The 24096-nt window shown below is 47.2% G+C and overlaps 1 protein-coding gene across 1 annotated transcript in view; it reads right to left on the bottom strand.

Moving 5' to 3' along the window:
• LOC119394379 (protein maelstrom homolog) overlaps positions 1 to 24096 on the bottom strand; it is a 38754-nt gene that overhangs the window by 13021 nt on the left and 1637 nt on the right. The window contains exons 5-9 of the mRNA XM_049416069.1: positions 24031 to 24072; positions 22306 to 22494; positions 17439 to 17577; positions 7631 to 7693; positions 7068 to 7185 (exon numbers count right to left, since the gene is read on the bottom strand). Of these exons, the coding sequence (XP_049272026.1) occupies positions 7068 to 7185; positions 7631 to 7693; positions 17439 to 17577; positions 22306 to 22494; positions 24031 to 24072 (551 nt within the window). The remainder of the gene's footprint in view (positions 1 to 7067; positions 7186 to 7630; positions 7694 to 17438; positions 17578 to 22305; positions 22495 to 24030; positions 24073 to 24096) is intronic.

The raw sequence follows: 24096 nt of genomic DNA on the forward strand, positions 1-24096 counted from the left end.
AATGAAATCTCGGGCTACAAATTTAGTGCAAGTTCGTTTTCGGTAATGTCCAGGTTGAACAAAGAAAAATTATACTTTTGATGTGGGTCGCGGGAAGCACCACGTTGAACAACTCGTGAAATATGGTAGTGCCTTTAGCAAAGTGACCGTATGCAACAGTACACTGCAAAATGAAGTTAAATGAAGACAAATTTATTATACAGGAGATTCAATTCATCCAAAGCTCAATGCATAATGCTCTTTCTTAGCCTCTAGTTAATACAAATAGAAAAAACAAGTGGTGTACACAATTGTGTACATAGCATGTCAAAGGGTTAATAACAGTGCTGCAAGGGCACTTCCAGTCACGATCACGGCCAATATAGATCACACTTCTTGATCGCAATCGACAATGGTCGTTGCTACACGGTTGACTTATCTAGATAAAGTTTGGCACAGACATCAGCCAAACTGCAATATGGGAGCCAAATCGCAAGGCACAGATCATGATCGTCTTGATGCCAGTGTAAGGAGGAAGAAGAACAACATGCCGCAGTGGGACACCACCTCAGCTGGGAGAGCCAAGCGCGAGCTGTTGGTGCCAGCGCTGCGATTCTTGTGTCGGTTGTCGCCGCCCGCTTTCAGCGTCCGTAGGCATCCTGCCCAAGTGCTACTTGCGCCAATAAACCCCGTATCAGAGTGGTGGAGGTGCGGGGTACTCAACCTGGAACTCCGAAACAGGAGACTACCCGCTGCCCCTGAAATGGCCAACGAAACCGCCCAGCAAGGCACGACCCAACCTCCGATGGTCATCGTGCCCACGGCGCTGCGCCTGCGCGATCCACCTTTCTTCAACGGCACCGATGAGCAACACGTCGAAGACTGGCTGTCGACATTTGAAAAGGTGGGCGCAAGCAACAAGTGGGACGACCCTTCCAAGCTGCAATATGTTTCTTTCTACCTGAAAGAGGTCGCAAGCCTCTGGTTTAACAACCACCAGACAGAATTCACCACCTGGAGTGATTTCAAGCAACGCATTGCCGATGTGTTCGGTCGCCCAGAGGTACGGAAGCTCCGTGCTGAACAGCGCCTACGCGGGCGTGCACAGTTGCAAGGAGAAGGCTTCACAAGTTACATCGAAGACGTACTCGACTTGTGCAAGCGCCTTAACCCTTCGATGAGTGAAGGAGACAAGATCAGACACATCTTGAAGGGGATAGACGACGACGCCTTTCAGATGCTGCTGGCCAAGGACCCACGGACTGTGTCTGAACTCGCCACTCTGTGCCAGAGCTTCGAGGAACTGCGGAAACAACGGCTCTTGACACGGCGGCCAGCGGCTACAGACGACACTCTCGCGGCGTTGACCCTCGGTGGTGAGCACAACCCGCTGCTGTCAGAAATCAAACGGTATGTGCGCGAGGAAGTGGCTCGACAACTGTCGTGCCTGTCGTATTTACCGACAACAGAACACACTACTGAGCGTCTCGCGCCAGCCATCCGACAGGTGATACAGGAGCAGGTCTCCGAGGCACTGCCGTCCGCCTCCCAGCCAACACCTGTCGCCGCGCCACTGACTTATGCCGCTGTTACTGCTAATCCACCGCGACCTCTACCTTCGTCGACTCCTCAACCTGTGCGAGTACCAACGACGCCTAGTACACAGCAGTGCTACGGAAACCCCTGGCGCACAGCTGACAACCGTCCCATTTGCTACGCTTGCGGGTATCCAGGCCATGTCGCGCGCTTCTGTCGTCGGCGCTTCGCAGCGACCTCTGCTGCACCGAGGTACCCCGACTACTCTTTGCGGGCCCCGTACGACGCGCAACGCGAACTGCCACCTCAACGTGATCGACTACCAGCTGAACATGACCCGCTGCCAGCCGAACGAGACCGCCAACGTGCTTCCGAGTACCGACCGTTCGCTTCCCGTCGCTCACCCTCACCACGGCGCCGTTCTCTGTCACCCCTGCGTCGCCGGCCGAACCAGCTGGAGACGGAAAACTGACTGCCGCAGCTCCGGAGGCACGAGCTGCGTCGTCGTCACACTGTGTAAGTCCTCGCCTGTCCCCCGTCAATGTTATGGAAGTGTTCGTTGAAGGTTTCCGAACTCTCGCGCTTGTCGATACTGGTGCTGCCATATCTGTGATGAGCCGGAAACTTTGTCGCTCTATAAGAAAGGTAACAACGCCGCCTTCCGGGTTTTCGCTCAGTACAGCGAGTGCGCAACAAATTCAGCCGGTTGGAGCATGTACGGCCAGAATCGTCATTCAGGACGTTTTGTACCACATAGAGTTTCTCGTGTTGGCCACGTGTTCGCATGATGTATGGGATGGGATTTTTTGTCACGCCACCACGCCGTTATTGACTGCGCGCGCGCGCAGGTGGAACTTTCTGTGTTTTCTGAGGCCCCATCTACCGACAGAGAACGACCACCCCATGTCGGCAAGCTTGTTGTTGCCACTGACACTGACGTTCCTCCTCTGAGTGCCGTCATAGTTCCTGTCCACTGCGCTGAATTTTCTGGCACTACCGTTGTGTTCACACCATCTGACGTTTTCAGTCGCCGCCACAGTACATCGCTGCCATTTGCGGTTCTGCCACCTCATCAGCATGCGACGGGAATATTGGTTTGCAACCCCACCGTTTGCCCTCTCACTCTGCACATTAACGAGACGCTTGGCCACGTCCAGCCTGTAGACGAAAATGCTATCGTGCCCATTGAATCCTGCGAAACTGAACCAAAACTTCATTTGAACGCTGTGACCCCGCGTGTTACATCAGATGACGTCTCCTCGGATGTATTCAACCGCTCCATCGCAAGCGAGCTCCCTCAGGATAAACGGGCACAGCTTATTGCGCTTCTTCATGAGTTTAGACATTCGTTCGACTTCCCGCAGAAGGCACTGAGTAAAACCAACACAGTTGCTCACCATATCGACACGGGCAGTCACACTCCGTTGCGGCAACGGCCCTATGTGTATCACCAACGGAACGGAATATCATCGCGGAGCAAGTGAATGACATGCTTCAGCACGGTGTCATCGAGCCTTCTTCTAGTCCCTGGTCTTCACCTGTAGTGCTCATGCGGAAAAAAGATGGTTCGATTCGATTTTCTGTGGATTACCGACGTCTCAACAAAATTACGCGGAAAGATGTCTACCCTCTTCCCCGCATCGATGACGCCATCGATTGCCTACAAGGTGCCGAATACTTTTCGTCATTGGACTTACGTTCAGGTTACTGGCAGGTCCCGATGGCAGAATGTGACCGTCCTAAAACAGCGTTCGTTACTCCAGACGGCCTGTACGAATTCACAGTAATGCCATTCAGTCTGTGTAATGCGCCTGAAACGTTTGAGCGCATGATGGACAGCATTCTACGCGGCCTAAAGTGGCAGATATGTTTATGTTACCTCGATGATGTTGTCGTGTTCTCCCCAGATTTTCCTACGCACGTCGACCGTTTGCGCACGATTCTTCAGTGCCTTACCAAGGCAAACCTTCAGCTTAATCTGAAGAAGTGCCACTTCGGGGCTCGCCAACTCATTATACTTGGTCATGTTGTCTCAAAGGATGGAATTCTTCCAGACCCGGACAAACTTCGTGCGGTCGCCGAGTTTCCTAAGCCGACTACACTCAAAGAACTGCGGAGCTTCGTCGGCTTGTGCTCGTATTTTCGTCGTTTCGTCCGTAACTTTGCGTCGATTATAGCACCAGTTACGAAACTACCTGCTGGCCCTGCTAATCTTTCCAGTTGGACCCAAGCATGCGACGAAGCCTTCGACACATTGCGCCGCCTGCTTACGTCACCACCCACTGCTCCGACCGAAGTGCACACAGACGCTAGCGGCGTCGGTCTTGGCGCAGTGCTCGCGCAACGTAAGCCCGGCATTCCAGAGTACGTCGTCGCATATGCTAGCCGCGCCCTCACAAAAGCAGAAACCAACTACTCCGTCACCGAGAAAGAGTGCCTCGCAATTGTGTGGGCATTAAGCAAGTTTCGTCCTTACTTGTACGGACAGACTTTCGACATCGTAACCGACCATCATGCACTCTGTTGGTTAGCTTCTTTGAAGGATCCTTCCGGTCGCCTTGGACGTTGGGCTCTTCGCCTACAAGAATTCGACATCCGCGTCGTCTACCGATCTGGGCGAAAACATTCTGACGCGGACGCGCTCTCTCGATCGCCAGTGCAATCTAGTGAAGACCCGCATTCAGAAGCTGCCTTTCCCATCACTGCCGTTTCCGTCACGAACATGTCATCTGAGCAGCGAAAAGACCCATGGATTGCCTCTCTCCTCAACGTCCTTTCCGACTCTTCAACGTCTGCATACCCACGTGCTCTTCGTCGCCAAGCCACACATTTTGAGATACGAGACGCGTTATTATACCGAAGAAATCACCAAGCAGATGGTCGCAAATGGCTCTTGGTTATACCAAGCCACATGCGATCTGACGTATGTGCATATTTTCACGCTGACCCGCAACATGCTCACGCTGGCGTGTTGAAAACATACCAACGGCTCCACCAGCGTTACTACTGGCGTGGCATGTACACCTTCGTCCAAAAATATATTCGATCATGTCCATTGTGCCAACAACGAAAGTCATTTGCCCATTCACCCGGATTACTGCAACCTCTACCGTGTCCGGCACGCCCTTTCGACCGTGTTGGCATTGATCTATATGGACCGCTTCCTTACACCGCAGCTGGCAATCGATGGATAATTGTTGCCGTAGACCATCTAACGAGATACGCTGAAACAGCTCCGCTACCTTCAGCCGGTGCTCGTGACGTAGCCAACTTCGTCTTACGTCGCTTCGTCCTGCGTCATGGTGCACCACGCGAACTACTCAGCGACAGAGGGCGCGTGTTTTTATCCGAGGTTCTTCAAGAACTCCTTCGCGCATGTCGCACGGTTCACCGCACCTCTACAGCCTACCACCCGCAGACCAACGGTCTCACTGAGCGCTTCAACAGAACGCTGGGAGACATGCTCGCGATGTATGTCGATGCTGACCAGTCAAACTGGGATGTGGTCCTCCCCTTTGTAACTTATGCATATAATACGGCAACGCAGTCAACGACGGGCTTCTCGCCTTTCTTTCTTCTATATGGCCGCGAACCGTGCGCCACCCTTGACACTATTTTGCCGTATCGTCCGGACGCCTCCGAATTCAGCCCTGTTTCTGAAATTGTGCAGCACGCTGAAGAGTGTCGTCAGTTGGCCCGCTCATTCACCTCGGACAAACAGGCCTTCGAAAAAGAACGCCATGACCACGACCAGCAAGTCGAGACATTCGCCGTAGGTTCGCTCGTTTGGCTCCGACTGCCCTTCCATTCCCCTGGCCTGTCGTCCAAGTTTGCCCCCAAGTATCACGGTCCTTATCGCGTCGTGGAACGTCGATCACATATAACATACGTGATTGAGCCAGTCACGCCATCTACAGACAGGTGCCGCCTTGGTCGGGAGACAGTCCACGTCAGTCGCCTCAAACCATACCACGACCCCTTCGTTCTGTCGTCACCTTGATTCGCCAGGATGGCTCTCCTTTGTCGCCGGGGTGTTGTAAGGAGGAAGAAGAACAACATGCCGCAGTGGGACACCACCTCAGCTGGGAGAGCCAAGCGCGAGCTGTTGGTGCCAGCGCTGCGATTCTTGTGTCGGTTGTCGCCGCCCGCTTTCAGCGTCCGTAGGCATCCTGCCCAAGTGCTACTTGCGCCAATAAACCCCGTATCACCAGTAAGGCCTGATTGCAATTAAAGGTAGCCATGTAGCAGCAACTGATCCGGATCTAGCCTCATCATGATCAGCCCCGATAGCAATCAAAAGTGCCCACGAGGCACCGGTGTAATTTGCGCCTAAATCTTTTAGCTCGTGGTTGTTTTCACATTTCGCCCACACTGGAATGTGGTCGCTATGGCCGGGAATCAAATGCACATGCTCGTGTCTAGCGGCACAAATTCTTAGCCACTTTTAAGCTATCACGGCGGGTGTATGAGCAAATGGACACAACTGTCAAAAGCCTCGAGACAGCTCAACACTGTGGCCAAACTTCGCCAACAAAATGAGTATGTCTAATGCAACGCTCAATGTCTCCTGAACATGTTGGACAGTCCAGGAAAAATTCCGACAAATATTATATAAAGTTGCCAACCCATGAACTTTAGGCTTTGGGTAAATCATCCAGACGGTGCCCCAAGGGGAGTTTTTTTAAACATTTGCTCAAGCCAATCTCTGATCAGTATCCCTTTCAAACCAAAAAAAAATCCACACTTCGCAAAAACTAGAAATGCATTGGCTAAGGAAGACACTCCTTTACAAAGATTCGGCAAAAACAAAAATGGACTATACTCTAGCACATTCTAGTATGAATCCTGCAGAAGTCCTATTAAGGAAAATGTCAACTCACTCCCCGCTGTTTGTGCATCTTTGCCAGAACAGTAGCGAAAAAAAAAAAAAGATTTGTCAATGACAACCACCGAGTTCCAGACAGTTATTTCAAAGCCAAAATAAGAAAAAAGGTGCCACCTATGCCTTTTTTATTGAACTACCTTACATTTCAGAAAAAATCGGATTGATTTAGCCGTTTATCTTTAATTGAAAATACAAATGCTGCCTTTCATTTTGGAAATTTCCCCCCTCGAATGCCTGCCTCAACTTACTGATTTCCGGAGTTTTAAGAGCCAATCCTACGATATGATTATGAGAGATGCCGGAGTGGAGGGCTCTAGAAATTTCGACCACCTGGTGTTCTTTAACGTACATCTAAATCTAAGTACACAGGCCTCTAGCATTTCTCCTCCATCAAAATACAGCTGCCACCGTCGGGATTCGAGCCCGCGACCTTTGGGTCAGCAGCGGGGCACCATATAACCACTGCATCACCACGAAGGCTTCAACTTCACTGATCAACTTGGGCTGGTCGGTGACAGAGCAATGGCACGAATTTAGCACAGAGTCTTAGATTTGTGTTACTGCTCTGTTGACCTCACTGTCATGGTCACACTTGTCTAACATGCAACTCTAAATCAAATGCAATCAGCCCCTACACAGTAGAGTCAGAGACAGCAAAATTGCCCACCAGGTTCATCTGCGACACTTCAAAGCTGAGGGATGGATCAAACCTAGGCGGCAGGTGCTGGTAGTCAATGCACCGTTCGATCCGGTAGGCATGCAGCAGGGCATTGGACATTTTGTAGCTGCAAAGACCACAGTGAAATAAAAAATCAATGCTGCCTGTTCAAAAATGGTTCAAATATTTGCACTCTTATCAGTTCCAACCAGGGACGGCAGCCGAAGAGGCAGACGATGTGCATTGGGCAAATCCAACCTCCTCCATACTAAATTTTTGTACAGTAAAACCTCGTTAACTCGGATCTCACGGGACCGGCGAAAATGTCCAAGTTAACTGAATTCCGGATTACTGAATCGACCTTGAAAACAAAAGGAAAATGTGCTCTGCACAGACGAACCTTTATTTCAGACCTTCTGCAAATTTTGCTGCTCTACTGGCAGCTTGTGCAAGTGTGTATGTGGGCCCGGTTTAAGAAAATATAGCTGACAGGTGTTTCTACAGCACATGATATTTCGAAAGCACCAAACTCACACTAGTGAAGTTGCAAGTGGAAACACTGCCAGCCTTACCCAAGCCTCCGGCACTCTCCCAAGGCACAGTTCTTGTTGTCGATGTCCAGGTGGTAGGGACACCTGCGTAAAAAAACAAAAAATGAAGTCTGAACAAACGAGCACATCATCATGCATCGAACTGCATCCACTTCATTCAAACACTCCAGGGTGTCTACCAAGTTGACATTTCTAAATTCCCTGAGTTTTCCAGGTTTTCCCTGAGTGTTTTTGCTAAAATTCCCTGAGTGAAACAGAACTTTGTTTTATGTCAAAATGGATAGATACCATGTCGCTCGATGATGTCACTCTCTAGTACGCACGTCTAAACATAAAAATGACTTAATCCCATTTAAATACTACAGAGAACAGTTAAATCTCAATATAGTGAAGTTGGGAAAAGCGGCACTTAACTTCATTCTATCAAAACTTTGTTAAACTGAAATTCGACCTTTCATACAAGGCACAGTTACCGAAGCATTCATTGTACACTGAAAATGCCACAAGAATGCTGGACTAATACGGCACCCTGAAAACACTTTTTTTCTTGCGTGAAAAAAAAATCAATTTTGTTCAGCCTGAGGTGCAGCAATCACAATAGACCGATCTCACCAGATGATCTGCGCATGCGCGAGTTTCCGACAGCGGCACTGCCGCCATCTTAGTTGGAGTACTCTGAGCGCTGCTGGTGCGGCTGCTTGCTGCGTGCTTCAGGTATATTGTCGTTTGGCATGAATCCTCGGCACAAAAGATAATTGAACTCTGTGTTAAACTCTGTCCGGACCTCTCATGTATGTTATTTTACTTCAGGTTACACTGCATATCCTAGCTTTAAGAGAAAAAAAGAACAGTAGACAACTTTTACATGTGGCCAGGTCGTCTCGTCGTGTTGATGGGAGCGCGTCGCTTCGCTGGATAAGTATTAGCTCAAAAAAAGAAAAAGGCTAGAAATCATGTTCCTGTCGACATGAGAGCAAAAATCTTTAGTGAACGTCAGCACGCGAGCGATACAAGTTACAGTGTGCGGAAAATAACTTGCCCAAACGTAGAGCTCTCCGCGACTACGAAGACGGGGGAAAAAAAAAACCGATGGGACGAAAAAAAAAAGAAAGCTTTTTGCGCTTCTTTTTTGTTCAAGCAGTACTTTCAATGTACCTACACTGTGTTGTCAGCGCAGGATTTCGAGCACAGTGATGCGTTAATCGTGAAATGAATATGAGACGGTCGCCGTGAAGCAGGTTATAAGCCCGCCCGCGGGGCGACGACTGGCCGCATGCCATTTGCAAAAGTTTAACGTCACGGAAATCTTGTGAACGGCAAACTGCACAAAAGAGGTTTTGGTGACACACACAATGTGGCGGATGAGCCCGCTCAGGCCGGCGGCGACAGCCTCAGCTGATTGCTCGGCGCCGATACCTATACCGCTTCGAAGCTGCAGTGTATAGGTACGTTAAGAGCCGCCTACGCTTATATAAGAAGCTAAGCTTTGCTGCCGCTATTGCTGCGTTAGCGATAATATCACATTTTGAAAAGAATGTGGAAATCCCGGCGGCGAAGTTGGCTGCGATGCCGGCACGGTCGAATTTTCCCCGTGCACTCCATGACGCGAGCTGTACACATAAGTTTGGCTTGTGTCACAGGTATCGTTCACGCTAGACACTTCACAGTCGTGATTGCTTTCGATGAGAGGTCGGTTTAGGTGTCGCTATATATTTAAGCGATCTCTGTGTTGCCCAGAAAACAGGTTGTATCCAACCTGTCGCCGCTGGCGGCGATCGCCCCGACGAGGGGATCAAGCACATGTAGGAAGTTTTGCTGTCGCTGATCGGCACATGATTAGCGCAGAAAGCTTGTTATGACGCAATAGATGACGCTGAATTACTATGCATTATACAAACGGAATTCACAAACACGGTGAACAATACGTTGAAAGTGCGCGGTAGTTGCCGCTCCGTCCGATTTCGTTGACAGTCGCACACATTCCTGTCGGAGCTTGACATCCTTTGAAAACACGTAAAATCTGAGTCATTTTGCTTCAGGTTGCTGTTGTAGCATATCAGCATGCAGCACGTGAACACAACCGTCGCGATTCATCCAAATACGGCCCCTAAAGCTCGATAATGCAGCTCGCTGATGCACCAGCTATATGCAGCTGAACGTACCTAGCATACCGAGTACTCTAAGTACCGGCATGCACTGCGGCAGCGGTGGCGTAGTGCAACTCGAGGTGAGATCGGTCTATTATATGCCTTGCCAGAGTGTCACGTGCAAAGACGAAACAAATGCAGGTTTAACGCACTGTGCAACTGCGCTTATTCTGCTGCCGCAGCGTGTCATCAAAACCTCGCGTATTTCCCGGAGCAGTGCGGCGCCGATGCTATCATGTTGCCCAGCCGAACCATTTGCTCGACACGAACGCGCAACTTGGAAAACCGTCGCAGGTTAGCAAAAAAAGAGTCACAGTTTCACCGCGAGGGTGAGAAAATGAATCCGATAGCAAGAAATAGGAATTTTATAGGAATATAGGCTAGCAGCTCACTCCTTCAGAAAACGCAGCTGCTGCAGTAAGGGAGGTGACCTATCTACGTAAGGCTCAGGGGCAGATCCAGGTGATTACTTTTTTTTGGGGGGAGGGGGGTTCCATCATCCAATCGGGAAGGGGGGGGGGGTGTTAACAAAGGCTGACGGCACCGCCTAAGCAGTGCATTTTAGGAGGGTCACTCAGATTTACAACAGCCCAGAGGGAATTATGGCGGCGCCTTAGAAGCCTTCGTTGGAAATGTGCATAGGGAAGCAGGAAAGGGTGGAGCGATGAGGAGAGAGGTGGAGAGCGGGGACAAGATTCTCCTTACCCCTTTTGGGCAGTGGTAGGCAAAGCAACCTGACAAAGGGGGCAAACTCAACAGGGAGGCTGACAAAGGAGGTGGACGACAGGCACTGAAGGGAGGGAGCAGGGTCTGCAGGCTTTGGGTGGGGGGGGGGAGGTATCGCTCCTACCGTCCCCCCTCTGGATCCACCACTGATATATGGCTTCAACGGAAGTTTTGCAATAAGAGCACAACACCTACAAAGGTATGAGCCGTCTGCTGATCCCCTCCAAAGACACCGCCACAGACATGACCACACCGGTGGGACAAAGTAGGCACTTCCTGTCGGGCTCACGCCACCTGCCTCCTCCCGAACCCTCCGGCTCTTATCTTCATGTGCCCATCGCGCAAAAGAGATGGTCCACTCGTTTCATCTCTACATGAGCCCCGTTTGTCGGCAGTGCTCGCGCGCTTTCACACGCGCGGGGTGATGTAATCGCGATTTCTACTTGGTATGGAAGGTCATGGCGAAAGCGAAAAATTCGCCTGGAGTATTTACAAAATTGCTATTGCAAAAAAAAACAGAACAGAATAGCTGCGGGATAAGATCGCATGAAAGCACGGCAACAACCTGAATTACGACACATCCGATTATGGTGGCCACGGTTCTGCTTTCCGACATCGCGTGCCAAATCGAGCAAATGGGACCCGTGCTGGTGTCACGCATTTCGGAACAGTCTTGTAATTCGGTTTTGCAGCAGAACATCCTCATAAGCAGTGGTGCGGCTGGTAAGTGCGAGCTGCAGCCCCCAAAAATATCGGTCGACTGCCTAAAACTTGTTTCAGCAGTGCCCTCAGCAAAAAAAAAGGAAAGAAGAAAAGTAGGGGTGTGCGAATATTCGAAATTTCGAATATTTTTCGCATAGTGTTTGTTATTGATTCGATTCACACTGGAATTTTAGTATTCGAACTTCCCCAAAACACAGTCAATGTCCAATTGAAAGTGATCCCTTCAGATTTTCAATATGCTTCACCTCATTACACCTAGGTATTGCAGCAAAGCTGCCTTTCAAGCTCCGTTACGGTCGAACTTTGCCAAGACGCAGTCAACGTCCGATTGGAAGTGGTCCCTAGATTTTCACTATGCTTCACCTCATTACACCCCGGTATTGCGGCAAAGTTGCCTTTCAAGGCCCGTTACGGCCGAACTTTGCCAACAGACAGTCAACGTCCGATTGGAAGTGGTCCCTAGATTTTCAATATGCTTCACCTCATTACACCTAGGTATTGCAGCAAAGCTGCCTTTCAAGCTCCGTTACGGTCGAACTTTGCCAAGTCAGTCAACGTCCGATTGGAAGTGGTCCCTAGATTTTCAATATGCTTCACCTCATTACACCTAAGTATTGCGGCAAAGCTGCCTTTCAAGCTCCGTTACGGTCGAACTTTGCCAAGAGACAGTCAACGTCCGATTGGAAGTGGTCCCTAGATTTTCAATATGCTTCACCTCATCACACCCCGGTATTGCGGCAATGCTGCCTTTCAAGCTCCACTCCGGTCACAAATGTATTAACTCAAGAAAATGCTGGTTCCAACATGGAGATGAAAGATGTGGCAGAGTTGGGGGCTCAATTAATGCTGTTTTGGGCCTGAAATTTGGGCAGGAAGTCCGAAAAATCGGACGTGGAAGTTTTTTAGCATCCAAAATTTCAGATGTTCTTATATATCGACGTCTACGAGGCAGATTTGGAACTCCAGACTTGAGGGGAGCACACCCTTGTCCGACACATCCGTTGGGCTTCCACAGAAGTTGAAAGAGGAGAAGAGGCTGTGGAAATGGCATCTTTGCCTATCACGTGTAAAGTGTTGTCGGCAACACTTTGGTTGCATCAAATCATGTACATAAATAGAATTCGGCCTCTGCATAGCCTCATTCTTGATAAGACAACTATGAAACACCACCCCACCAGTGCTTCGTCAACCTAGCAAAAAGAAACACTTTCATGTTGCTATCTCATAAGAATGTGCTGAGGAATTCTCCCTTTTTTCTGCAATTTCGCTTGGAAGTATTCGAAAAATATTCTAGAAATATTCGAAAAATATTCGATTCGATTCGCACTCACACTTCAATATTCGAATTCGCTTCGCACCCAAAATTTTGCTATTCACACAGCTCTAAAAAAAAGCTTTCACTTGCTTGCTGTAAATGAGTTTGTTAGTTACGCTCGCTCTCACCTGGAAATTCATTTTATTTTTCACGGAGTCCTAAACAGAATTTTTGAAGCTCGGCATCAGAGCGAGTGAGCCCTCCGATAACCGCCAACACACGTCGTCGTCTATTTTCTCGCCGATCGGGATAGCTTGCAAGATACCAACCTTGTCGACGACATCCGCTTCCTGAACAATCGCGATCGCTCGCAAGATGAACTCAAGCTCGTTACGTCTACTTCTAACGCTTCTACAACTAGTCATGCTTGTTACTTGACAAGCGGCCACGACGAAAACACCATATCGGGTGCTAACGCACAGCTCGCGCAACAAAGAATACAGAACTACACCGTGTAGTCACAGAACACCCTGAAAACATTGCGCGATATGATGTGTTGTGGTTCCTGGCCGCCACGCATTGCTCCACCGCTCCGAAGGAGAGGACAGCATCGAGGGGCATCATTTCCTTGCAGCCCCAGCGGCCGTTCGATTTGAAAAAATGCGTTCGCAAAATCTCGAGCCAGCGTTACTGCGACTTTCGTTGCCTTCGATTTTACTCTGAATGTTACCGTATTTACTCGAATCTAACGCGCATGCGATTTTTCGACTCGTTCTGCCGAAAAAAAGGTGCGCGTTAGATGAGTCGAAAAATCGCATGCGAGTTAGAATCGAGTACCGAAAAAAAAAAAAAAAAAAAGTTATCGTATTGCCATCGGCATTTCAAAATGGCCGCCTCCTAAACATTTCGGTCATTTCTGTCATTGTTTCAGTTCGTACGTGTGCTGAGGAGTTTGTCATCCCGTTCTACATTCGCATCGGTGGCATGGAAGTGCCCACTCCAAATACTCGACGAGTGCACCACGATGCCGCGTTTAAAAGAAAAGTTATTACATGTACAGAGACTGACGGAAATCGGGCCGCATCGCGGTCGTTCGGAGTTGCCGAAACGTGCGTGCGAGACTGGCGCAAACAGAAGCAGAAGATTTTTTTACAGCAAAGCTTCACGAAAAGGTTTCTGTGGAGAAAAGCAGGGCCGGTTTGCCGAAACCGAAGAGCGTTGACAGCGACAAGGAGTTGTCCGACAGCGACGAAGACTGATCCATTACGCGACTCTTATCGCCGCCATAGTGGTGACAGTTTCAGCGGCAAAGCCCGCCGTTTAACTTTGTGTTTTCTTTTTTTGAAACTTTTGTTCATTTCTCTCATGAAAAATGGGTGTGCGTTAGAATCGATGTTGTACTTTTTTTAGAGCTGTGCGAATAGCAAAATTTTGGGCGCGAAGCGAATTCGAATATTGAAGTGAGAGTGCGAATCGATTCGAACATTTTCGAATACAGTGAAATCTCGGTATAACGAACTTCAGGGGACCGCGGAAAAATGTTCGTTATTCTGAAAGGTCGTTATAGTGAAAGCCCAAAAATTTACCATAACAATAGAATTTCAGTAACGCAAACGTCCTACCTTTGCAACGGTACGTCCTTGAACTCGTTTCTCACAACAATGCACACGTGAACGTCAGACAAGGCACGTTTATTTCAAATAGTCCGTGATCGTTTTTTTTTGACGGGTGCAGCACAAACTCTGCGTCACGAACGATTCTAGACCGTCCGCATTTTTATCCGCCGCTTCGGTCGCTGTTCCGCTTTTTTCTATGAATATGCGGAGTTTCCTCAAATAGTCCAACGCATCTGTGGCCGACACGGACTCGTCGCGATCTTCGGGTGCTACCGTGACATCGTCGTCCATGTCATCGCTGCAATCCTTTAAGGCCCAACTGCATGCACGCGAGTTTTGAGCGACGGCCGACAGGATTTGCTGTCGCGGAGGGCCATCCATCGCCGTCGCTTGTCGCAGGGGTGCAATCGCGAAACGATGCTATTTCCGATCCCACACGGCTGGCTGATCGCGCTGATAACGCGGACGGACCGTCGTTCTGACCACTGGCCAAGCGCGAAAAGCACGAAAGGCATTGGAATCTGAAATAGAATCGTTCCGTGATAGCATCCCAGGTTTCTGGAAAGCCAGAAAACATCGCTTGTCGCCCGGAAGTGAGCATGACGATATCCAACAACATGGCAGCATCTCTGACCCTTGCTTCGGTTGCAATAGTTGCAATTTGCTCGTGATGCTTCCAATCGGCGCGTACTTCAAGGAATGCAAGTTATAGACTACCTTATTTACAGCCCCATCTCACGCGGAGAGCGAAGCAACGGCCGTATTTTGTCGTTTTATGATCGACGGTTCGTTTTGATGTTTCGGTGGTAGCTTGCTGCAATGTCAACATCGTCGTCGTGTGAGGTAGCCCTTCTCCCTGCGAAGCAACGATGTGAGGCGCTGCGGCTTTTCTTAAACGTTCTATGACAGCAAGAGGAAACGTTGTCGAGATGCGCCTCGTGGACTAACCCCAACATAACGCAGTTTGCAAAGTGCGACGTAGCGTAGGCAGCGTACGCTTCCGGGCGCCCCATGGGGTCACAGCAGATACTACTGCCGCGGTTAAACATAAGATTGCGAAAAAAGGAAGTCCCGAAACGCTTTTATGGCATCGTTATCTCAAACAAGACAATAATAAATTTGGCATGTTGTCATTCATCTACTCTGTAATTCTTTTTCGTAATTTGCCTGCGTGCGCGCAATAGTTTTCAATCGAGCAGCGCGACGGAGCCCGTTTGTCGCAGTCGCCTTCGCTCGAAAGTCGCGTGCTATGCATGCGGTTGGGCTACAAAACCTGATGCGTTGTCGCCTCCGCCCCTCCGCCAAACTCTATGCCCTCCGCAACCGAAGGGGGAAAAAAAAAAAGTTCTCCGCCCGCGTCTTTCTCCTCCCGTGCCATCTCAGGTTTTAGCGGGAGGGCGTCCGCTCTTCGCGCTGCGTCGTCTGCTACCTTACAGCTCCGACTGCCATGACCGATACACTGAAATCTAAGAATCCTCGCATTTCGGGATATAAGTTCGTAGTACTGAGGTGTTGTTAAGATTACACGGGAATTAAATAACGATCGTTATTCTGAAATGTTCGTTATTCTGAAGTTCGTAGTAGTGAAATATTTTTACATTGAAACTATAAGCAGTCGGCACGGGATTTCTTAAAAGTTCGTTAATTTGAAATGTTCGTTAATGTGGTGTTCGTTGTAACGAGATTTGACTGTATTTCTCGAATATTTTACGAATACTTCAAAGCGAAATTGCAGAAAAAAAGAGAGGATTCCTAAACATATTCTTATGAGATAGCAACATGAATGTTTCTTTCGCTAGGTTGATGAAGCGCTGACGGGGGGGGTGTTTCATAGTTGTCTTATCAAGAATTAGGCAATGTAGAGGCCGAATTGCATTTATGTACATGATTTGGTGCAACCTAAGTGTTGCCGACAACACTTTAGACGTGATAGGCAAAGATGCCATTTCCTCAGCCTCTCCTCCTCTCTCAACTTCTGTGGAAGCCCAACTGATGTGGCGGACAAGGGTGTGCTCCCTCCAAGTCTGGAGTTCCAAATCTGCCTCGTAGACGTCGATATATATATAAGAACATCTGAAATTTCGGATGCTAAAAAGCTTCGGCTTCCGATTTTTCGGACTTCCTGCTCAATTTCAGGCCCAAAACAGCATTATTGAGCCCCCAACTCTGCCACATCTTTCATCTCCATGTTGGAACCAGCGTTTTCTTGAGTTAGTACATTTGCGACCGCAGCAGAGCTTGAAAGGCAGCTTTGCCGCAATACCGGGGTGTGATAAGGTGAAGCATATTGAAAATCTAGAGACCACATATAATCGGACGTTGACCGTGTCTTGGCAAAGTTCGTCCGTAACGGAGCTTGAAAGGCAGCTTTGCCGCAATACCGGTGTGTGATGAGGTGAAGCATGTTGAAAATCTAGGGACCACTTCCGAGTGGACGTTGACTGTCTCTTGGCCAAGTTCGACCGTAACGGAACTTGAAAGGCAGCTTTGCCGCAATACGAGAGTGTAATGAGGTGAAGCATATTAAAAATTTAGAGACCACTTCCGATCGGACGTTGACTGCGTCTTGGCTAAGTTCGACCGTAACTGAGCTTGAAAGGCAGCTTTTCCACAATACGAGAGTGTAATGAGGTGAAGCACATTGAAAATCTAGGGACCACTTTCGATCGGACGCTGACTGTGTCTTGACTAAGTTCGACCGTAACGGAGCTTGAAAGGCAGCTTTGCCGCAATACGACAGTGTAATGAGGTAAAGCATATTGAAAATCTGAAGGGGTCACTTTCAATCGGATGTTAACTGTATTTGTTTTGCGGAAGTTCGAATAGTTCGAATAGTAAAATTCCAGTGCGAATTGAATCGAATAGCAAACACTATTCGAAAAATATTCGAAATTTCGAATATTCCCACACCCCTAACTTTTTTTTTTTTGGTCGCGGAAAACGGGTGCGCGTTACAATCGAGGGCGCGGTAGAATAGAGTTAATACGGTACTCTGGATTTTCCCTGGTGGGAGCACAATTTCCCTGAGTTTTCCCTGAGTATTTCCAGACTACCCAAAATCCCTGAGAATTCCCGGTTTTCCCGGTCGGTAGACACCCTGCACTCCTTATCATATCAATATAACTTCTAGGCTTGTGCCAATATTCGTGGTTGATTCAAATAATGCTGTTTCGGACTTTCAATTTGAGCAGGAAGTCCAAAAAATCGAAATCGAACGCTAAAGAGTTTCAGCATACGAAGTTTCAGACATTCTTATACATTGACTCTATGGGGCTTGCGGCAATACCGCAAAGAAATCTGAATTTTCAAGCACGTCTGAAAAATTGGCAGTTGACTGAATGACGTTTTAGGAGCGCACTTACAGAGACTTGAGTTCGTAGTCGAACAATGCCGAGTTCAGGATGTTCTCTGCCTCTGCATGCGAGATCTCTTCTCCAACCACATTTCGCAGCTTACGCAGAAGTGGCAGGATGTCCCAGATGGGGAAGTCCAGCTCGCACCCTTTAAGAAAAAAATAGAGAAAAGTTATCTACTGCACGGTTGAAACTTGACCGCAACACTACGGCAGCACAGCGTAGCACATTCAGCAAAATATAAATGCTATTACTGCACCATAATAAAAGCCTACGGAAAAAACAATTATTCATCATAAATTAGAAAATAAGGTTCAGCTAGCATCACTTGGCTATGAATTACTCCTGAGAAGTATTAAATTGCAGTGCTAATTACCATATTTTCGTGATTCTAAGCATCAGCCATTTTTTTTCCGAGTGCATAGCCAATGCCACCAAATCTCAGAGGCCATGTGTCGTGTTACTGGGTTCCGACAAGAGGTGGTGGCACAGATGGCGGTGGTGCTTGGCAGGCACTTGGCAGTTCCGGGCACATGTTGCTATGTTAGTCAGTTGCCTGAAAGCTCTAAAAGATGTCAATCTGAGTACGAATAGAGCTTCCTACAGCTTGCAGTTCAAGCGAGCTGTAATTGCATTAGCCGAAGATAATGGCAACCAGTGCCGCCATGGAATTCGCCATGGACCAAGCCTGCATCGGCAAGTTCAGGAAGCACCCAGACCAGATTTTTCAAGGCACCATGACACGCAAGAAGTTTACAAGACTGCGCAAGGCCCACACCCCTGACTTGAAGAGGAAGGCTGCGAGTTTGGTTGCGGTGAATACATTGGACGGTTTGGTTGCAGTGAACGATGTCTGTCACTGCAGATGCCATCCAGGTGAAAGCGATTGAGATCGCAAGAAGAATACAGATTCTCTGCACGGTGTTTCGTGCAAGCTGAGGCTGGGTAGAGCACATCATAAGGAGAAATGGATTTCCTTTGAGATGCCAGACAACAATACGCCAGAAAGCTGGCAGGCTATTCTGAAGACTGACTTATTGCTTTTCAGCAGTAAGTCATGAAACTCCACAGGGAAAAACAGCTACGAGCTTGGCCAGATCAGCAATGGGAATGGGAAGCTGGTGTTTTTCGACATGCTGAGGGCCAGCACAGTTAATGAAGCAGGATCTCGGGAAGTGATAATAATAATATCTGGGGTTTAACGTCCCAAAACCACGATATGATAATGAGAGACTGCCGTAATGGAGGGCTCCGGAAAATTTTCACTACCTGGGGTTCTTTAACGTGCACCTAAATCTAAGTACACGGGCCTCGAACATTTTCACCTGCATCGAAAATGCAGCCACCGCAGCCGGGATTTGATCCCGCGACCTTCGGGTCAGCAGTTGAGTGCCATAACCACTAGACTACCGTGGCAGAGCATCCCGGGAAGTGAAGGTGAAGACGACAGGGTGTGAAAAGCAATATGTCACATTGATGTAGTGCGTAACAGCAGACAGCCACAAGTTTCCGCCATATATCAATCTCAAAAGAAGAAACATGCCAAAAATAAATCTTTTCCTTAAGATGTCAACGCCAGAGTACAAGAGAAAATCACAGTTACAGAAAGATAAAAAAACAAAGGTACGAAGTGAACAGAACAACGTGCTAACAGGACGGCTGTGTGATTCTTTGTTGTTATTTTTTGACACCAGCATTACAACCCCTGGACATTTCGATGAAATCACTTCAGGTCAACCTTCGACAAGAGTACGAAAAGTGGGTGCGGAACCCCAATTGGAAGAATACGCAGACAATAAAGCTGCAGAAAGCGTGCCCGTCAGCAATAGCAACATGGGTTTCGGATGCGTGGAAGTGGATCAAAGTTGGCATTATCGTGAAGTCATTTATTAAGTGTTAGGACAGCATTAAAGACTATCTGCTGTGAGACACCGAGAGCGGCGACTCAAGTGGTGCAATGGACTTCAGGGGCAGTGAGAGTGAGTGACTGAGCACGATGCAAGTGGCGCATTCACTGTCTGCACCCACTTTTCTTTTTACTGTTTGTCAAATAAAATCCGATTTCTCAAGCCTATCTCGTCAAAATAGTGCCACGAAAAGGGGTTAGGGGGTGTGCGGTCGTGCTAAATTTTTAAAATCTAAGCACCTCCCTTCACTTTTGGTGTCCCAACCATGAAAAAAGGGGCTCCTTAGAATCGAGTGAATACAGTGCTTTTATAGAATTTCTTAATGTAGGTATATTACATTCCAAATTGCAGCTGGCCAAAATAATGCCATTACATTACTATTATTCTTGAGAAGTAATGAAATTGCTTCCAAATTACTTTTTAAAATGATCACCATTCATGCACTAACTCGCGTACAGTCAGCGCTCATACAATGAAGCTACATATCTCTGGTGCATTGCAGAAGCAGCCACCTCGTTCCTATGCTTGAGGATTGACACTCAGATTAACTTGTCATTTCTATGTTTCTTTTTTTGTTGGCAAATTTTTCTATGCCGTAAGGGAAGCGTACAAGCTATGTTTTATTCAAAAATAATTGGGAAAGAAATAAGTAATTTTCACAAAATTACTTGCTTGAAGCAATTTATTAGGTTACTAAATTACCAGCACACAAGAGTAATCCTTTGCATTACGCATTACAGCAAAAAGTAATTTACCGTATTTACTCGCATAATGATCGCAACTTTTTTCTAAGTGAAATATTTGGGGGTGCGATCATTAAGCAGGGTTATAGTATTCTCACAAGAAGAATCAAGTTGCAGCTCAGAATTTTTACAATGGCTACAGTGCAGTTAACCAAACATTCAGGCTGAAGAAGGCCTATCTTTGCATTAAAGGTACAGACTGACTTTGCTCGACGGTACAAATCACAAAACACGAAAGAGGGGAGGAAGCAAGGAGCCATCCATTTAGGCATCTTCAATGCCTTTATCCAAAATGACTTTTATTCGCACTACACACTATCAAAGTGATTTAACTGAAACTGCACTGTGCCCGAAAAATTATTTTATTCGGCGCGGATAACTTGAAGACAGCTCAAGGTCACGCAACAACCAAAATTCATGGAGGCATCTCTCTGCTTTCCCATCGCGAAACGCCGCCATCTTGGCATCATTCGAAAGCCTAAAGTTTCACCTTCCTGATCCCACCCTCCTCACATACGACTGCATCGGAAAGCAGGAAAAATAAGAAAATAATTACGATAAAAGCAGGTCTAATGAAATTCTCTAGGTGTGTGAACTTCAGCTTGTAGCTACTCACACTACCGGCAGAGTGCTTGCCTATAGAAAAAGCTAATCCACCATACCTTTGTTGGTCAACTACGCAATGTAAATAGCAGCAAACAGACACTTGTTTTCACGAGTTCGAAACTGGAATCGCTTAGCAGCATATGGGGAGCCAAGTGAAACAGTCATCTGATCATATGCAATGAAAGAGGAAGCATTTATCGCGAGGCTCAGACTAGCCAGTGATCACACCGGACCGAAAAAAAAAAGTTAACACATTGTGCAATCTTATACCGCGTTGGTAATTTGGCGACGGCAATGAAAACAGTGTTGTCGATTTCTGCACTACGCGCGGTGTCACAGAGGTTGCGTGTGCGAGGCCATTGACAATGCTTCTGCGCTCATTCCCACGCGTCCACAGGTCCTTGCCGACTGTTTCGAGGTTTGGTGAGCCTGTCGCAGAGAAATGACGTGGGATAGTGCCATCCTCGAACGCAAGCTCAATAGCTTTCCACGGCAGATGCTTAACTTGTATATTGCATTCGTGGCAAAATGGTACAAAGCTAGGTGTCAGTGTACTATTTGCAAAACGAACACATGTCGTCGTAACGGCAACACCCGCCATCGTCATGACTAACTTTGAGGTGCGATGATCATGCAAGATGAAAAAGAAACCAAATTTTTATTACAGAATTCATAGGTGAAATAATGCGAGTAAATGCAGTAATTACAGTGAACTCTCAGTAAACGAAGTCTCCTAAACGCATCTGCCACTTAAGTAGAACAACTGCCCCTCACACGATTGGTCTCTTACTTGAATTCTGCACCCCCGTTCATCTCTCAGTAAACCGAATTCCTGTTAAACAGAACACACCGTATTTATTCGAATACTATAGCTTGACCTTACTTTTTTGGAAATGTCACCTATAATTAGCTGTCAACCTATATTCACGACCAAGGAAGCTTGACCTATATATTCATGATCAAAGCTAGCAAAAGTACCGAGCTAAGGGAGCTCCACTTGCACACCTACTGGCATTCAAGCAGTGCACACGCATCAAGTACACTGGTACTTTACATATGTGCATTTGCAGTAAATTGACACACCACAAAGATAAAAAGGATGAATAGCTTATGAACTTTCTAATAAACCTTCGTGAATGCTACCGACTAAAGTTACGACTCGGCCACCGAAGCTGCACATGCCGGCACACTCCGTCAAGATCTTTTGTCAATAAAACCGTAGGAATTAGAACGGCGTCATCCACAGAACCATGATCACTGTATGAGATTCTGTCTTTGACAACAGTTGAAAGACACAGATCTCAAAGGCCATGCTTTTGCTCGCAAAAAACTGACACGTAATGGGTTTTTGTGCACGCTTACTCTTAAATAAGCCGTGCTTATTGTAAACAGAGGTGGGTCATGTTCCAATTTTTTCATTTCTCAAAAGATATGGATCGACCGACATTCTAATAAAGTTTTATTTTTCCTAGTGCATGATATATAAGGGTTAATATATTCGTGCTCAACCTATTTTTGAGTAAATAAAGTAATTTCCTGGACACTTCAGGTTCCCTTTCAATACTGCCAAGTCTGTACAGGACAAAGTGATCAGGTGAGCCACAGACGAAACACACTCACTCGCTTGTCTTTCGAGCCACCGCAAGCAGCCGTCGGCCTGTGGCATGTGGTCCAGCATGCAGAAGAGTGGCGGCAGAGCTGGATCGTCCAGGGAGAGCCGGAGGTAGGCCATCAGGTCACGCACAACGGCCCGGTAGTCTGTCGTACCTTCTTCAAAACCCGTAATGGGGATTCCATGCGTGTTCTCGCCTAAGCACAACGAATAAAAAAAGATTAATGGGACACTAAAGTGAAACAATAAGTACCTTGTCTTCTGAGGGAGCCAGAGACTTAACACACCAAGTCTCGGGAAATTTTGTTGAGCCATTGTGCCCAAAATTCGGAAAAATATCAAAATCCGTGTCGTCACGTTTTAAAGATTTTGGCAAGAAATTTAAAAGTGGAACTTTTGACACTGATTTTCTCTTTTATTAATAAACCTATGGTAATAATCAGGGGTTTTATGTCCCAAACCACGATATCATTTTGAGGTACGCCACAGTGGAGGACTCCGGAAATTTCGACCATCTGGTGTTCCTTAACTACACCTAAATCTAAGTACACGAGCCAATAAACCTATGGTGGTTAAATTAACAACACTAAAGTTTTCAGAGCATAAAACTATAGTGCCATTGATTTCACCACCATACGTTTAGTAATAGATGAGAAAATCGATGTAAAAAGCCTCACTTCTAAATTTCACGCCAAAATCACCAATAGCAAAGCAGCAGATTTCAGTGTTCTTTTTCCAATTTTGGCCACATTAGCTCAAGGAAATTTCCTGAAACTTGGTAAGTTACGTTTCTGGCTCCCTCAGAAGACAATGTACTACATTTTTACCGATTAGGAACTACGTAGAACCTGATAGATGCTGTCAAAATCTGTGGTCACGGTCTCAGCCACTAGTCAATGCAACTGTACTGGGGGACAACTTTCTTTGGCAAAGCTGTGGAAGCTACAGAACCCAAACACATGCCTGCTAGAGCGCTAAGAAATAGTTCCCAATTTTATCGATAATTTTTTTCATTTCTCTTGCTCAAATAAATACTACGTTATGAGAAACAGTTACAGGAAGCAGTAGGTAAAATAAAGTTATTGTTTAATTTATAAGAAGTTATTCTTTGTTTTTGCATTTAAACAGCAGCACGTTTTCTGCATGCCTATACTCCGTAGTAAATATGGCGTCTCTGACGTCAGTTGGTCCACGTGCAGCTGCAATATTGTTCAGTTCTCCCAGAAAAATATACGATATGTGACACTAAACAATCGAAATGTCTCTTCCCATTCACATTTTTCAGGCATATGTTTTTTTCTAAACTCATGAATGCTGCAAGCATGCAAATCCAAAACTGAATTGAAGTCCGCTGCAAGCTGCTGTACTACCAGCGAAGTTTCACGTATGTACAGAAGCCCCGCCTCCATAGCTTTCGCTCCACTCCCAAGATGAGCTGTCCCCGAGTATAGCAAAAATAAGTTGCGTACGTTGATGTGTACAAAGCACCTGAAAGGGTTAATGGGAAATACCAGAACCATCCCAATTTAAGCATCCCGAAGAAGATGGTCGTGACTTGTAAAGTCGCCTGTCGCGTTATCTCCAATACGTCTTTTATGCCAGTGTCCACACCCATGAAACATCTGCGAATTAGGCAGAAGAACTGGGGCATCATTTCAGACTGCTAAAATGTTACTTTCAAAACAATGCTTTCATTGCCAACTCGAACATGACAAGGATGGCAGCGGACTTACTGTGGTCTTTTGCAGCGCTGGCAAAACCAAGTGGTATGGGTCCTGAGAATAAGTTACCGGCAATTA

Source organism: Rhipicephalus sanguineus, chromosome 5 (assembly GCF_013339695.2).
Source record: "Rhipicephalus sanguineus isolate Rsan-2018 chromosome 5, BIME_Rsan_1.4, whole genome shotgun sequence".
In the NCBI taxonomy this organism is placed as follows: Eukaryota; Metazoa; Arthropoda; class Arachnida; order Ixodida; family Ixodidae; genus Rhipicephalus; species Rhipicephalus sanguineus.